We start from the raw sequence: 17500 nt of genomic DNA, 5'->3' as shown, positions 1-17500 counted from the left end.
ACTCCTGTGCCCCCTGGCTACTTGGTGAGGCTGCAGAAGACAATGAACATTTAAATGACCGGTCGTTAAGTAATCTGTGACCTTTATGCCAGTTGAAACACAGGAAACCAGTCACCATTGACTTCAGTACAACTGAAGTCAATGGTGACTTGGGTTCCTCTCCAATTGTGCTGGCAACCTCCCTGTGTGTTATATGGACAAACTTCACCTGTGTTTCAACTGGCATGAGGGGGAGTAGATGATTCCTGTAGATGATTCCTGTTCGTTTAAGAAGCATTCCAACAGTTGGGAGCTTAAGCCTTGCTCATGTTCGGAGCCAATAAAAGTGTCACCTTGTCAATAATAGGTGGCCGTCGATACGCTGATAATCCCACTTCATCAGGACAGATTAGATCAAATCTCCTCTCTTGACACATGTCAATTGATTCGTTTAAATCAATTAGGTGACTGTAATTGAATAAGAGCTGCTATCCATCGCTCTCCCTCCCCACTCTCTCTCTCTCTCTCTCTTTTAATCTCCAAGAATTTTGCTCGTGAGCAAAATACATTACAGTGCATTTTATTGCGCTTCCTTAGTGATGAGGTCAAAGTAACTTTTCATCTCTACAATTTCACAAAAGCCACTGCGAAACATTACCTTCAGATTGTGAGCTTTGTCATGTTAAACTTGTCACAGTCTAAAATGCACCAATATCTTGAATTACACCAATGAACGCTGGATTCCTGAAGCCAGGTACATTTGCAAGAAGATGTGTCTCTCTGATGCTTTATGATCTGACAGAAATCCTCAGATCTTAGCTCATGTGATTGTGAATGGATACATTATATCAGTCCTTGGAAAGCATTTCAATGTCCTATTTCAAGCCTTAACTGGAATCAATGTCTCTTCCCCTTAAGGAATGCACAAGAAGTCGATGGAAACCCCTCACACGTCTCCTGGTAAGCCCAGCAGCATGCAGTCGCCTCCCCAGGAGATAACGGTGGAGAACGTGCTGGAGGAAGAGGAGGAGAGGCGGACGCAGGACACAACGTCGCCCATTTCTAAAGAGGAACTGAGGGAGAACAGCATCGCTGCACTGCGGGCGAAGGCCCAGGAGCACAGCGCTAAGATGCTGGGGACGGTTTCAGTGGACGGACCAAGCGGCCATAGAGCAGATACAGAGGAAGCTGAGGACAAACAGACAGCACAGAAGACAGCAGAGGTGGACATGGCTCACTGAAAATGGCTGCTCATTACAGACTTCTATATGGCCATGCTAAATACTTGCAGAATGGAGTTTTAGTTAATATGAACATTTCTGACACACAAAGTCTGGGGGCAGATTAAGTCTCATCTCATTGGTTGAGTTACATCTAAATGGGTGGAGCCAAAGCCTGGCTAAGTAATGTGGAACTGAAACCAATTGAAAAGGGCAAGAGATTAGAGAGGAGGAAGCCTGCTGAAGTTCCAAGATTACAAATGCGTTGAATGAAGATAAAGGAAGTTATTGCGATTAATACTTTTTATTCAGAGTTCCGTCTTTGCCATTCAAATGAGCCTAACTTGTGCTCTGATTCTGAAATGTGGTTCTTTGGTTCCGCTCACTAAGGTTTAACTCAACCCATAAGATCATTTCTGCTTCTTCTTTTTCTTTTTCTTTTTTGCCGCAAAATAAACCTGTTTCACAGCAGCCATTTTGACAAGTCACAGTATAGTAAACACAGGTGTAAGATTAATGATGGTTCTGTTCCATTTAGGTGCATGCTGGCTCATCACTGGAACACCTAAATGGAATGGAACCATCATTAATGTTATTAGGTACACCTGTGTTTACCCTGCTATGACTCATTCAAATTGTGGGGGGGGCACTGTGAAAACCTTCTCTTGTCACCTTGTCTGTGTAATGAGGGAGGCATAAGCACAAGAATGTTTCCCCATAACATTTATGGCAGATGATCTAACAGTGAAGCGGCATAAAAAAAAACGTCTTTAGATTGTTTATATTACCATTCTGTGACAAGGCAGCTACCTTTATGCAACTTTAAGGTGAAATTTATTTTTGGCAGCAGAGTGACGTTGTGAGATGGGAGGGGCTGAGGTTCAAGCCTTTTATTAACAAGCATCAACACTGCTGAAGTGCCCTTGTTCAGACACTGAAGCCCTATCAGCTGCAGCTGAACCTGACCTCTGACCTCCCTGTGTAGGGAGGGGGGCTCAGCAGGTAGCATCACATGACATAATAAAACGATTTTAATTTGAGTTAGACATTAGGACACCTATGTTGTTTCGCCACTATTGTTTATGTAAATAGTGTACATATTGAAAATAAAATTCAATAATACTTTAATGTATAGTCGAAACATTAATAATAAATATTTGTCTCTGTATTCATGTAATTGTAGCCTAATAAAAAAAAACAGAATTTGGTGGTCTTGTAGCCTATAGGAATTCCTATAGCCTAATTTAATATTGGACTTTTGAGCCAAACATCATCTCCCTCTCTTACCCTGTTATGTTTTCTGATTTTGGGAAAGGAAAGGATGCTGAAACCATGGCATAGGCTGGCTACTACGCGCACACACGCACACGCACGCACGCACGCAAACACCCACAAAAACGTAAAAAGTGTCGGCAGACTTGGCACACATCGGTCTGCGCGCCCCCTTTAACTCACCAGCCAGTCTGTCCTCCCCATCCTCACCATAGCTCTCCCACACGTTTTCCCAACTTGTTGATCCGTTACTTCAACGGAGACGGGGAACTTGCAAAATGTGCGTTGAAATAAAGTATGATTTCTGGGCGTGCGGAGTTGCTTTGTAAACACACTTTTTGATTGGACGGGCTATTTTAATTGGCGAACAGTGACATGATGTGGTGGATGCCGTGCGGCTGCGCTCGAAAGGGTCTCCTCCTCACTTCATTCAGTGGATGGCTCGTCAGATCTTCTCATCATCTCTCGGCTAAAAGCCTGAACAGAGCGGCCCGTTTGCCCGAGGCGGCTGGCTTTGAAGGTTTGTCGGAGTCGGACCATGGCGGACTGCAGCAGTTCTCCGTCTCGCACACAGAGCAGTTTTGGGGCGCTGTGGCGCGGCACAGACTGGCTTGGATCAGTCCGTTTCACACCGTGCAGGACTGTGATCTGAGTCAAGGCAGAATCAAGTGGTTTGAGGGAGGAAAGCTGAATGTGTCCGGTAAGATTATTTGAAGACTATTCACCTTTAGGCTATTTGAAAAGCTTGGCACACATTTATAGACAGTGGATATAATTTACTGTGAAAATGAGATCAGTTCAATCAAGTAGCTATAAGTTATAGGCCTAGGTTGGATTTTTTCATTCACCCATATGAATGAATTATTTCCATTAAAGCGCTGGTAACACTTTACAATAAGGGTATTCATTCACAGTTAGTTAATGCTTAATAAGCATTAATTAATGCTATATTATTACAGTGTTACCAACAAGTGCTTGTATAATGGGAGCAAAAGTTTCCAAACTGTCTTAAAACAGGGAATACCATGAAGTAAAAAGCTGTGTGTGTGTGTGTGTGTGTGTGTGTGTGTGTGTGTGTGTGTGTGTGTGTGTGTGTGTGTGTGTGTGTGTGTGTGTGTGTGTGTGTGTGTGTGTGTGTGTGTGTGCTGGGCACATGCAGTGAACTGCCTGGACCGTCACATACACACCTTTCCAGAGAGAGTGGCCCTGATCTGGGAAAGAGATGAACCAGGTTCAGAGGTCAAGATCACCTACAGGTTAGCAGGTTGGATTAGTGTGTGTGTGTGTGTGTGTGTGTGTGTGTGTGTGTGTGTGTGTGTGTCAGTGTGTGTGTGTGTTTGTTTGCTCACAGAGATGTCGACTCAAGTCATTTGACATGGACTTGAGTCGACTCAAGTCACTTGCCTTAACTAAGGACTCAACTTGACTATGACATAACCTGTACGACTTGACTTGCCCAAGAAAGATGACTTGGGGCTTGAGATGACTTGGGGCCTGCTTGAGAGCTGGGCCAAATGACCTGAGTCACATGTCACATGGTTTGTCACATTTGACATTATTTCATTCAGCTCAGCTCCTGTATGCCGACATGACACTTTATTCCACAGGCAGCTGCTGGAGACGACCTGCCGCCTGGGCAACCTGTTGAGGCGGCGTGGCGTGAAGAGGGGCGACTGTGTCACCCTCTACATGCCACCCTGCCCCCTCGCTGTGGCGTCCATGTTGGCCTGCGCCCGCATCGGTGCGGCACACAACGTGGTGTTTGCAGGGTTCAGCGCAGAGGCTCTCGCAGACCGCATCAGAGACGGTGAGGCTCGGACAGGAGGACTGATGTGGTCCTGTCTGAGGGATTAGAGGGGATAGAGATATGACGTGATGAAACAGAGGGACACTGTGGCACCTGAGATCTTCTGATAGTGTTAGAAAAGGGTGGACTGCCCATCAAGGAGCTATAGGCCCATTTCACAGCAACGGTTTTGAGGTGGTAAAGTAAAGCAGGTGTAATCAATAACATTAACAAGGGCCCTGGCATTGGAACACCTAAATGGAATGGAACCATCATTAATTGTATATTGATTATACCTGCTTTACTTCCTGCTGCCCACCTCAAAACAGTTGTTCTGAAATGGGTCAATTGCTTAGGCCTCTGTGTCAATCCAGTCTTCACTGACTGTTGCCACTGAATACATTTTCTTGCTTATACCATGGGAGAGGTCGCCACTGCCAGTTTAAGACATTTTTTGTCCTCTTCATCAGATTTTTGGGGACATTTTGGTCTTAAAAAATACATTTGCATTGCAGAATGCAAAGAAACACTCAATTTGCACCACTAGATTTGCTTTGCTCAGGCTGTGTGCTCGGTTGTTTTTTGATCAAAAAATGAAAACCGCTCCATTTTTCTCACCCAGAAAGCACTGAAAAGATTTTTTTGCCCCCCATTTTTAATTTCCAATGCATTTTTGCCCCAAGCCTCTGTTCATTTCTGACCCCGGGGTGTCCCAGGATCCAGCAGGGAATACTGATTCAGATTGGAGCTGTAGCTTATCTGATTGGCTGGGTCAAAAGGTCATGATTGGCCTCAGACCTTGTTCATGGGCAGAATTCACTGATGGGTCCTTCTCTTTACCCCGCTGGACAGGGGTCAAGATCTTTCTAATGGATAGATTTCTGGTATAATCCCAAAAAGGTTTGACTACATTTTCAGTTCACTGATTCCTCTGTGACAAATAGATATAGTTTTTAAGAAGAGCATTTCCCTCTAGCTTACTGTGTCACTATTTGTATAGAAATGTAAGTTTGAACTTTGAATTGAACAAAATGGACCAAAGTAAAAAAGGCAGTATCAGTGTAGTTCTAATTGTATTCTCTGCTCCTGATATTTCAGCCCAGTCCAGCACGGTCATCACAGTGAACCAGGGCGTGCGGGGCGGAAAGGTGACGGAGCTGAAGAGGACGGTGGACGTGGCGGTGCAGAGCTGCCCGTCAGTGCAGCAGGTGTTTGTTGCTATGAGAACAGAGAACCCGGTTGTCATGACAGCCAGGGACGTCGCCATGGAGGAGGTGAGACAGCCAATCAGAACTTGCTTAAGGAAACACTGGGCAGGTGTGACTGTGAGCAGCTGTGTGAATGTGAAGCAGGGCGCTGCTGGGAAAGACTAAAAATGGTATATTCATTACTCTGTTATTACTGTTTTTTACAAAATGCATGTACACATCCTAATTCTGATATGCGTTTTGATATGTTATTCCGGTTCTTTAGAGAAGAGAACAGACCAGCACACCTAATGTCCTTTCAAAAAATTGATTCTTTCATCTGGACACAGCAGCAATGGACATTTCAGCCAAAAGGACTTCTTCAGTTACCTTTAATCAACCCATTAACAATTCAGATTTTGCACGCCATCCATACATTTGTTATTTAACATGCACACTCTGTTGATTTATCAGCAAGCCAATGTGACAGCCAAAGCACATTTCCACTCTGTAGTGGAATTATAATAAAGTTTGTTCTGTTGCTGTCGTTCAATTGTGAGACAACGAGACAATGTTAAAAGCTGTCTGTGTCCTGCAGGAGATGCAGAGGGAGGCTGTGGAGTGTGAGCCAGCGGCCATGGACAGCGAGGACGTCTTGTTCCTGCTTTACACGTCAGGCAGCACGGGGAAGCCCAAAGGCCTGGTCCACACACAGGCTGGCTACCTGCTGTACGCCTCGCTCACTCACAGGGTAACAGCCAGCCTGCATGCCTCTCACTGTGGAAAAGAGACATTGTATTTTAATCAGTGTAGCTATGCTAATGAAGGCCTTTGGCAGCAGTCTATAATCTGACCATCTGCAGAGGAAATCTCATCCCGTTCAAAGTGGATTATGGCATAATGAAGCATTTTTTGGGGGCTGGGGGGATAACACTTTATAAGGTAGCCTACAGATATCCACCATTAACTAGTTGCTTATTAGCACGCATGTTAGCATCATGTCCAACTTTCTACAACTAAGCAGTAACAAAACAGAACTACTCCTCATCGGCTCCAACTCCACCCTCAGCAAAGTCAACATCAACAACCCCACACTTCTCCAGGGCAGCTCCCACGCTCTGGAACTCCCTCCCCCCTGACATCGGAGAATCAGAGTCCCTCGTAGTTTTTCAATCCCGCCTCAAGACCCATCTCTTCTCCTCTGCCTTCTTTTGAGTCCCCTCCACCTATCACTGTGTCTTTGAGTCCTTGAAAAGCTCTATATAAGTATATATGTATTATTATTATGTTGGCTGTTTGTTAGCCATTATAAAGCATAATGCTTTAATGGTACTCCCCATTCTGAGCAAAGCATATTAAGTACAACAACTTCCTTACTATCAATAAGCAGTAATTAGGAGGGAAAACTCTGGTTAATGGCCTAGTAGTTGTAGAATGTGATCATGCAGAATAAGGCATTAATAAGTGCTTTATAATGACTAATAAACAGCCAATATGCTATTAATATGCATGCTAATAAGCAACTAGTTAATGGTGAATATGTGTACCTTAATATAAAGTCTTCTAGTTCAGGATTCATTTAATGTGGCGAGTTCAAGGTACTTTTACAGATGCAATAAAAGCTTATGCCAGTGATGAGGCAGCAGAAAAAAGGCAGAATATCTCAGAATATCTGAAACTGCTGAACTATGGTCTGAACTATATGAATGAATGAATGAATATTTTATTTTCGTGTCAGGACAATTACATGACCCATCCCACATGGGATTATCAGACACATCAACATTTAATATCTAACAAAACTATAATTCCTTTTTTGTGATCAAATATTTTTTTAAATTTTCTTTCAGGGGAGCAAGACATTAATAATATCCATTATATAGGTACATATAGATACCTACAGTACATGTGTGGGCATGTAACACACAGAGGCACATCATGCGCGTTTTAACTATAATTCCTGTCAGTTTTCCCTCTAACATGTTTCATCATCACGTTGTTCACCTCTAACTAACACCCTTCTTACCGTGAATGTCCTCCTCATCACCAGTATGTCTTCGACTACCACGATGGAGACGTGTTCGGCTGTGTGGCGGACATCGGCTGGATAACGGGACACAGTTACAGCGTCTACGGGCCACTGGCCAACGGGGGAACCACTGTCCTGTTTGAGAGCACTCCTCTTTACCCCGACCCAGGTACCAATATCAGCAGTATTCGTAATGTATTTGCATGTAAAGATGGATTGTTTGCCGTTTCTGCCTGTGCTCTTGCCATCGAATTAGCCTTCCTCAATATCAACAAAATGCCACGAAAATCTTTCTATTGGACGGTTCAGTGTTAACGACAAAACACTAGAAGCACTACTTGAATCAAAAAAGTTGTTAGAAGGTGCCTTTTGGACCGTTTGTTATCATAATCCAGCATCTTTGAGTACTTTAACTATATATTGAGTACTTGTACTATATAAATGCAGTTCATTTACCATTTACTTGAGTGCTATATAAGTCCTATTTATTATTATTATTATTAATCAAGAAAACAGCACTCGTCATCCTTTATAAATAAATCTAAATGCCTATAACCAACAAGGATTTTTTTTACCTTAATTTTTCCTTTAGTTTGCGTGTCATATTCAACGCCAAAGCAAGCCAAGTTGTCAGTATGCCACTACAACATTGAAATTTCCCATGAAAGAAAAAGATGCCTTCATTTAATTTGATCATGATATACATTTTCTGTTATTGAGACACGTGTTTCTCCAGGCAGGCCCTGTGTGTAAAATGTGTTGGCTCACAACTTCCTGTTCAGTGTAAAGAGCTTTCAATGGGTCTCCTGCTCAGTGTCTGTTTACAGTTGAACTTGAACTTGTCATACCTTCCATTCTAAAAGTAGGAGCTTTTGTATACAGAGAAATCAGGACCACTGGGATTTGTTCTCACAAGCCCTCTCTGTGATGCAAGATTAATTTCTCAGCCTACTGCTCTCATCTTAATCTCAGATTTCTGAATCTGACTTAAGAGTTTCAGCAGTGTCTTCGCAGTAGCCTATGTCTGAATGTCTCGTTGTGCCATGTATGTCCGTTGTTGTCAGGAAGGTACTGGGAGATGGTGCAGAGACTGAAGATCAACCAGTTTTATGGGGCTCCGACAGCGATCCGCCTGCTGCTGAAGTATGGAGACCAGTGGGTCAACAAATACGACCGCTCCACCCTCAAAACTCTGGGCTCTGGTATGCCGACCATGAGGAGTGCCTGAAAAAAACATGGACCCCTTCTGGGTATTTCTATACATGTTGTAATGATTTCCTTTTACTAATAGATCGGAATCACAGAACAGCCAAACTCCATACACCAAATTTTGAATTTAGCAAAAAGGCAGTTGCTAAGGTTGTAATGTACGGTAATTATATCACGATCAATTATATTTGGCACACATTTTCCAATTGACCTGCATTTAGCATGAACCGACTGTTTTCCAATTATAACAGCGTGATGTAAACCAGCAGGCGTGTGTCAGTTGTGCACTACACAGCATGGTTTTCAGGAACACGTAACACTGCACACAGGCACATGCAACAGCACATGTTTCTCAGTCGTGTATAGGCTAAACACCAGGTGCATTCCTTTCCTCTCAGCACACACACGTGTTGCATACTTTCACAGAAAGTCAAGCCCGGCTTGTACGTCTACATGCCTTTGTCATGGACACTGCCCACAGCAGAGTCCAGCACACACACACACACACACACACACACACACACACACACACACACACACACACACACACACACACACACGCTCAGTTACTTTAAATAAAGCTTTATTAGTTTCAAAGAATTTAAATCCTATTCTTAACACGAGAAACACAGATGGCTACCTACTTTCCACCTTGGGGGTTAACAAGGTGACTCTCTGTCAACATCAACTCACTTTACTATCAAAATGTCTATGCATTGAGTTCAAAGGACACAATATATGACGACATTATATAATTCAGCCTATTCTCATCTTCCCCCAGTGGGCGAGCCCATCAACACCGAGGCGTGGGACTGGTACCACAGAGTGGTTGGGGACGGACGCTGTCCTGTGGTGGACACCTGGTGGCAAACGGGTAACTGTTTTGTTTCTCTTGAATACAATTAAATGTGGCCTGTTCATTCATCTAATGATCTGTAACCAAAACAGAAAAGAAAGAGAGCAACCAACATGCCGGTAATAGATGTTAGGTCATAGAAGATAATCTCATCACTGTTGTGTCCTTGTCACAATTTGAACACATTACTACCACCTGTGCAGCAACAGATGAGATATGAACAGCCAAGCAGGACCATTTTTTTTTATCGTGGGGTTTAAACCACACAGACTCCCTAATCCTAACCCAAATGTTTGCTCACAAACCTTCTTACTGAGGTAATAGATCTTGTGATCTTGCTAATTCTACTTTTACAGTTCAATATTTATGCTGTAGGTCTGCTGCAGTGTGTTTTGCTCCAAAATAGACTAAAGATTTTCTCAGGCATACTTGTTCTTAGGCATGCTATGCTCAACGCTAATCTGCACTTTGTTCAGGCTCTCTGTCATCCAAGGTGTATTTTAAGCATCGGTGATGCATCCATTGCTATTTTTCCGACTGTACTTTGCACATCTGTGATGGCGTCTTGCTGCTGCCAGCTGTGCTAAACTGCAGCACTTCTGTCGTTGAACTTGCCAAATTAGTTTCTGACTCTGATGCTGTGTGTCTGAATGTTTCGATTGGTTCTGTCCTGTCAGGCAGTTGATTGGTCACTGCTCGCCTCCCTCCACAAAGGACAGTTGAGTTCATGAACTTTCCATTGAGCACAACCTCTACATCTACAGCCACTTACTGTAAACAGACGATCAGTCTTAAAGGGGAGAGCAGTCTGGTGCCTCGGTTGCCTCCCCCCCCAAGAATAACATTGTTATGTAATATTGTGGATGTGTGTGCGTGTGTGCGTATCCGTATTCTTCACTGCACAGAACTATGCACAGCCACCACGTGCATGCGCACACGCACACACCCTTACGTAAAGGGATTTTTCTATCCCCTATGGACTCCTAACCAAACCAGATGTTGAGCTATGCAGGAAAAGCTCTGAAATAAATCTGCACGTCAACCCTTTTATTCTCGAAACAGAAGACAGTCGACACTAGCACCTCACATAAGAGTATCATCTTTTTCCTCCAAATTATGTTTTTTTTAAAAATGTGAAATAAAGTTTGATTTTACGACTTTATGACTCCTTACACCTTTACGATGCTGATATTCATTTCCTTTTTGTCTGTTAAACGCTCACATACAATAAGCGAGTGCACGTTTGGCTTTTTTTTCACCTCAGAATGCAGATGTCATGACCATAGCAGCCAACAGAGCCATTTGACATAATGCTACGTGGCCATCTGGAGGGAGCGGGCTCCATCAATCCCCCCACTTCTCACACAATACAGACGTGGCCTCTGGTTTGACTCAGTTCCCAGCACAGAGAAACGTGCACAGAAGGAGGATTTTATTTTTCAAATAACTAGAATGATATTGTCTGCCGTCAGAGCACCCTGTAACCATGTTAAGAAAGTGCAATATAAATAGTTTATCAATATTATTATTTAATATACATATTATATACTTCCTCTTCATGAAGGGCAGGTGAGTTAGAGGATTTCTAATATTTGAGACAATTGAGATGTGGATACTGCAGCTCAGTATCAGGGATGTCCCTGATATTTTGTCCATTCAGTGTCAATAGTATTGATAGTATAGATTGTAGATAATTGCATTGGGTGTGGCAACCTTTTAGGGGAATTGTTCTTTACCCTTTGATCATCTCTGATGTCATTGCAAAAATAACCACTATTCCTCTACAAAAGTAGCTTAGGATGAGGCATAATGACAACATGTTTTGAAATCAGCTGATTTTGTTAATTAAATTAATTTTGAGGATCACACAGGATCAGATTGACCCTACAGTATGTGTTTCACCCTCAATCCCTGCAAATTAGATTGAGTAATGACCAAATGGAGCAAAACAATGTTAATTACCATACAAATAGCAAATATATATAATTAATTGATGATAATTAAACATCAGAACATCATGAGCTTGAGAATTACAGACACAGATATGACCCAAATACCCTACTTCAGCAGAACGGATTATGTTATGTTATTTATTTTCCCGGAGCGGTCCAATTAGGAGTAAATGGCATTATTCATAATTGCCATTGGGTTGATCTGGGTGCAAGTAGCCCTTTTAGAGAGAACATTTGATTTTGATCTGCTGTTGGCATACAGCCCCATGTGGTATCAAACAGAACTGGAGGTGGGAGAAGATGTAGGAAGATAGGATGTTGAAATGCTGGTTAGCATCTAATACTAATAGTAGGAATGTAGAGATGAATGCTTTCTAGAAAAAGGGAAATCCAAGACACTGGAAAAGGTACTTTGTAGCTTCAATTTAACCAGAGAGACTGAAAAGCAGCAGCGAAAGGGTTATAATAGACCCACTTGTGTATGGAAGCGAAGAAAGAGGACGGTTGTAAATAGACTTTTAAAGTGTTCATGATTTTGGGCGACCAGAAGTCTCATTTGTAGCTGATTTGAATGAATGGGATGCCAGTTGCTCATGTGCTATTGTGGGATCATCTGTTGTGCCCTAGTTACAATGTTACCCCTCTGCTGCTGCCACCAACACCACCAGGCGGATTACCAGGGTCCCAGGCCAACCTAATTGTGTTTAATTTACTTAGCATGACTGTAATTCGACAATCTGCAGGCCGGCAGGTCCCTCGCTCTGTAATCCAGCCTCTCTCCTCTGTCGCTGTCCATATTGTGTCTTTTTTTTATCCCACTTTCTCACCTCTGCTCCACTGCATCTAAATCAATGCTCCTGATGCCGTAGTACTTTGTTGTGACAATGTTGCACTTGATCAAAAGGTCAAGAGTCAGTCAGGACGACCTATGGCTGCAGGGCGATATGAACAAAATCAAATATCACAATATTTGACCAAATGCCTCAATATCGATATTGTGGCAATACGGTAGGGATGACTATTGGTGCTTTCACAAAATATTTACACGGTGAGATTTTTGATAAATAATCATGTGATATAATGACTAAGTGGGTAAAGGCAAATAATAGAACAGTTAGAACAGTCGAGTAAGTTCAGAAAATTACATCACTTTACTATAATGCAGCCTTTAAAACCAGGAAAATGCAACACTTACCACGATATCCAAAATCGCAGACAATATCTAGTCTCATAGCACTATATCGATATACTATTGATATATTGCCCAGCCCTAGGAAGACCTGCATCTCCCACAGCTTCAGAGTCCGTATTTGTATTTCAGAAGACTGCATCAATTGATTTGGTTGGCGTTTCACACGTTTTGCTCTGTGTTCTCAGAGACAGGTGGCATCTGCATCGCACCGAGGCCGTCAGACCCGGACGCAGAGATTGTCCCGGGAATGGCTATGAGACCCTTCTTCGGCATAAGGCCGGAGCTCATGGACAGCGAGGTGTGGTAGTGTGTGTGTGTGTGTGTGTGTGTGTGTTTATGTGGTCTTATGCACCCATGCAAAAGATGGATGTCTGGGAATGGCCTGGGGGGTCAGATTAGGATTATAAAACAGGCAGCAGCTGGGTCACTTTTGATACTCAGCCTTCTCCCACCCTTCAATCCTGCTCTGTGCAGCGTGCCAAACGCCCTATACAAAAATCTGGCATACGACTGTGTGGATGCTACTTTAGCGCTTGAAAAGCACAGATTGTCCAGACAGTTGGAGTGGTGTCTCTGAGCTGACCCCCGCCCTCAACGCACACCATTCTCACGGTTTAATCTGGCATTTAACAGCATTGCTGTTTTCTATGACTTTGAGAGAAACAATTTCGTATCCATGTCCTGTAGTGGCTAGGTCAGAAAGGGACAATTAACAATGTGTATTAACACCAATTACGCCAATCATACAATACTTGGTACAAAACATATTAGTATTATGGTATTACAGTCCTTGTCTAATTCTTATTACAATTACATTGATTATCAGTGTTTACTTTGCAACTTTACTTGTTCTCCCTTTTACTCATCTCATCCCTCTCATTTAGCGCTGGTTTTTGATTTTGTTCAGGGAAAGATGCTGACTTCCAACAACACGTCTGGAGCTCTGTGTATAGCCCAACCTTGGCCTGGAATGGCCCGCACCATTCATAACGACCACCAGAGATTCACTGAGACCTACTGCCAGCCATACCCCGGTACGTTATACTCATGGGCAGACTCATTCTGTCTTCCTGAAAGTGTTCCTCACTCTACACTGCCTCAATAAAGACAAGACTGGATTATTTATGCTGTTATTCTAAGTTCACATACTCTTATGTCCTCTGTTATCATGCCGAAAGGTTACTTCTTCACTGGAGATGGCGCCTATCGCTCCAAGGAGGGGTACTACCAGATCATTGGTCGCCTTGATGATGTCATCAACGTGAGCGGTCATAGGATTGGGACCGCTGAGCTAGAAGATGTAGTGGTACGTAAAGCCAATCACTTGCATTTAGCATTTGCTTTAATTTTTGTCTGAAATGCAAGATGGCAGCGTTTACACATTTTGGCAAATTCAGTTGATTTTGATCCACACGCAACATTTACACCTGAAACATTGCACGGGTATTCCGCAGGAGCGCTACTAAATATAGATTGATAAGAAAGCAATTTTGAATAATTGCTATAAAAGTCGTACACTAGATGAAATTTAAATATAGTGGGGAAACAAATGTTAAATTTTTGCGTGCACATTTATTAGGTGTTCTAACTTGATTCAAATGTCCTTTAAGTTATGTGTTAAACTTATACCAAAGACCCCCGTTTCCCCCCTACATCTTTTACTCCCTCCAACAATTTCTGACGGTTTTGGCCAAATCTCCAGTTCAGCCATGACCATTTAGTGCACTAACAGTTGAACCTCATTCTGTCCTCTGTTACAGAACAAATGCCCTGCGGTGGCTGAGTCTGCTGTCATAGGCTACTCACATGACATCAAAGGACAAGGTAAATAGGAAACCTTAAAGGTGTCATTCACTCAAAACTGTGTCTCTTTCCACCATTACTCAGTCCACTGGGATGAATATCATTTTATATCAAAGTCAGCAAATAACGGAAAAACATTCAACACTGATATCAAAGTGGATGTCCGGGTAGTGCAGTGGTAGATTCCCTGCCTACCAACAAGAGGGTCGCAGGTTTATACGTCCTGCCAGGGAAACTCCTTGCTGTCAGTTCACGTGAAAAGAAGTGAATGGTGACTGCACATGTATCGGAGGAAGCATGTGCTAGTCTACAGCTCTCCCCAGATCGGCAGAGGCGGTGGACCAGCAACCGGGACACCCTAACAGGGAATTGGCCAAGTACAACTGGGGAGAGAAAATTTCCATTGTTCAAATGGAAATCTGAAAAATAAAAACACACTGATATCAGAGTTGTAGCAACTTGAAATCCCCAACTGGAAAGCGTCTGTAGATATACGTAGAATATGTGTGACCAATGTTAATTATCTCACAAATAATTTAGTTGCAAAATGTGTGATTATTGTTGCTAACAGATGAAGTTATTCCCCATAGTTATTGTTTCTGTGGTGATCTCCCCACACCTTACTCGCATTGCTCATGATGAGTTTTCATGTAAGCGCAGATCGTTCTCTCTCTCTCTCTCTGCTGTGCCAGGTGTTTATGCCTTTGTGGTGCTAAAGAAGGGAGTGGATGTCCAAGAGGCCGACCTGGCCCGCCAGCTGCAGGACATGGTGTCCAAAAGCATCGCCAAGTACGCCTGTCCAGACTTCATCCAGGTACTGACATCGTAGCTTTTACTTTCTCTCTCCTTCATGCTGCACTGGAACATGGTTTGTATCTACACTGCTGATCACTTTAGTTGGCTTTTTTTTTCTTCCAAACTGTAGCGATGGTAGTCATGAAACGGTTAACGTTGGAGCAGAGTTGTTTGTTGTTTGTAGGATTATCTTCTTGAATATAGTCCCATAATGAGCTAACAGAACAATAACCCAGGCCAGATGGGACAGACTGCACAGTGGCGTGTCGTACTGGTACATTGTGAGATCAGAGGGGCTGCTTTTCAACAAGACTAGAGTACAGGGTACAATTAATTTAAAATAAATTATTTTTTAAAAGAGTAGCCTACAACCAGTCTTCATATTCTTCTTGATTATAGTCAAGCAAGCCTCTGATCCTGTATTAGATATGATATATAATATGCTATGATATATAATTTTATATTTATTTGAATTATAAAGTGTGCAGGACCATTCAATATTAGGCATAGGCTACATGATTTTTGAGCCAATAATTATTATCCCAATCACATTTAACATGATAGACCATTTTCATAATAATTTGTGAAATACACTTACCTAATCAGTCACATATGTCTGATTATAGTTTATGTCATTGTTGATCAAAATGCTTGTCATCAGACTATAATATAAAGTTGCTCTATTCCATTAAAATCTCAAGCAGGGATAGGTTTTTCAAATACCGTATATGGTGACACTAGGATCATCTTTGCTCCAATGACCTACAAGAACACAAAGATGTTAACCCAGTCAAGTCTAACAACATCTAACTTGTCTGGTGATTTTTGTGTGTGTTGTTTTTTGTATTAACATTGATTTGCAATGTTATAGTTTGTCCGGCGGCTACCAAAGACACGCTCAGGCAAGATAATGCGGCGGGTGCTGCGGAAGGTGGTGGAGCGCGACCTGGACGGGCTGGGTGACCTCAGCACGCTGGACGACCCCGCCGTGGTTCAGGAGGTCATCCAGGGTCACCAGGATCTCTGTGGTAAAGAGCAGCCGCAATGATGTTTGTCTGAAAACTGAGAAATGTGGCACAAGGTAGGCAGATTCTTGTCTAAAGAGGATGTGGCAGTGTTGAAACTCGCAGCGTTTCCACTGAATTTCTATACTATTAATAGCCATGCTTAAATGACTGATCCATTCCACCAAACCAGACACAAGGGTGTCCAAAGATGAAGTATGACTGTATCAAGAATGAAGAACGTTCAACCTCTTTGTCTTCATTGTACAAAGGACTTAAAGTAAATCCTTTAAAACGGCACGTGCATTTTTAAGTTGTTCTATATCGATGTACACCGCTCTTGATATGAAGTTAGAAGAAAATGTGTTAAAAAGTGTTTTATTACAAAATTTTGTCATACAGTAGTAATATTTCCATATAATCATCATGAACAAAATACAATAAACTATTTCAATCAGGCACTTAATAAAAATGCTATTTTACTGAGTCTAATATGTCTATTGTCTTTCCTGGGAATTCTTTCCCCCACGCTGATAATAAGCTAGCCAGCCAAACCATTTGTTTGGTATAAGTATACAGGTCCAGTATATTTTGGTCGACTCGGAGCGCTGACAAGGTTTCAGCTTCCCGACCCACAAACCTAATCCAAACAGTTTGGAGTTATGGAGAGGGACTGATTCTCCCCGGTTCCCCACCCATTTTCTTAACTTCTTATTTAACCAGGAAAATTGGCAACAAAACATGGACTTTGTTGCATAGAGAGGGACGATCACACTCATATACACAGACTGGCAGCTGTGGTTTCAGTACCTTGGAATGGTTCAGGGGTGTTTCTGGTTCAACTTTTCCATAAAGATCCTTCTTAGTTCGTCCAGGGATTCAAAGAGGCGACCCTGCGTCTCTGAGGTTTAGGCTGCTGCCGCCACCCGCTTTTAACTTGGTGAGCTCCCACTGGCCGCCTCCACACAGCTTCAACTGGACATCGTGGTACTGGAAGACATGGTGGGAGACAGACAGTTATTACCACTGACATATTTACACTGATCATGTAACGACTAAATCAAGGCTAACCCACAGAAATCATTTTTAATATGCCAAGCAGGTTTGGGATGCCTAGCCTGAACTGTACAGTTTGCATGTTGAATACCTTCTCCAGGCTGCTGCGGTGCCCCAGACTGACCAAAGTCATGCCGAGCTGTTTACAGGCTCGGTACAG

At 42.7% G+C, this 17500-nt stretch overlaps 3 protein-coding genes across 4 annotated transcripts in view; 2 read left to right on the top strand and 1 right to left on the bottom strand.

Annotated features, from left to right (window-relative positions):
* LOC310782379 (visual system homeobox 2-like) overlaps positions 1 to 1220 on the top strand; it is a gene marked incomplete at both ends in the record, with an annotated part of 6606 nt that extends 5386 nt beyond the window's left edge. The window contains 2 exons of the mRNA XM_083643044.1: positions 1 to 24; positions 898 to 1220. The exon at positions 1 to 24 is cut by the window's left edge and continues 157 nt beyond it. Of these exons, the coding sequence (XP_083499170.1) occupies positions 1 to 24; positions 898 to 1220 (347 nt within the window). The remainder of the gene's footprint in view (positions 25 to 897) is intronic.
* A 1629-nt stretch (positions 1221 to 2849) lies between these two features.
* On the top strand, positions 2850 to 16328 carry LOC310782378 (acetyl-coenzyme A synthetase 2-like, mitochondrial; the record flags this gene model as incomplete). Its single annotated transcript, XM_083643043.1, has 14 exons — positions 2850 to 3171; positions 3631 to 3727; positions 4079 to 4278; positions 5356 to 5531; positions 6043 to 6195; positions 7495 to 7642; positions 8538 to 8675; positions 9464 to 9556; positions 12868 to 12980; positions 13590 to 13716; positions 13861 to 13988; positions 14443 to 14506; positions 15178 to 15299; positions 16152 to 16328. The coding sequence occupies 14 exons, from the start codon at positions 2850 to 2852 to the stop codon at positions 16326 to 16328; spliced, it is 2058 nt and encodes a 685-aa protein (XP_083499169.1).
* Positions 16329 to 16657: 329 nt separating this feature from the next.
* The window catches only part of abcd4 (ATP-binding cassette, sub-family D (ALD), member 4), a 10741-nt gene continuing 9898 nt past the window's right edge, over positions 16658 to 17500 (bottom strand). For both annotated transcript variants that reach the window (XM_083643271.1, XM_083643272.1), the window contains 2 exons: positions 17432 to 17500; positions 16658 to 17274 (listed from right to left, as the gene is read on the bottom strand). The exon at positions 17432 to 17500 is cut by the window's right edge and continues 47 nt beyond it. In XM_083643271.1, coding sequence (XP_083499397.1) covers positions 17164 to 17274; positions 17432 to 17500 — 180 coding nt within the window. In that variant the 3' untranslated portion in view covers positions 16658 to 17163. The remainder of the gene's footprint in view (positions 17275 to 17431) is intronic.

The sequence above is a fragment of the Poromitra crassiceps genome (assembly GCF_964638095.1).
Source record: "Poromitra crassiceps genome assembly, chromosome: 9".
NCBI classification, from domain to species: Eukaryota; Metazoa; Chordata; class Actinopteri; order Beryciformes; family Melamphaidae; genus Poromitra; species Poromitra crassiceps.
The sequence above is the reverse complement of the archived record's forward strand: the minus strand, read 5'-3'. Positions and strand labels throughout refer to the sequence as shown.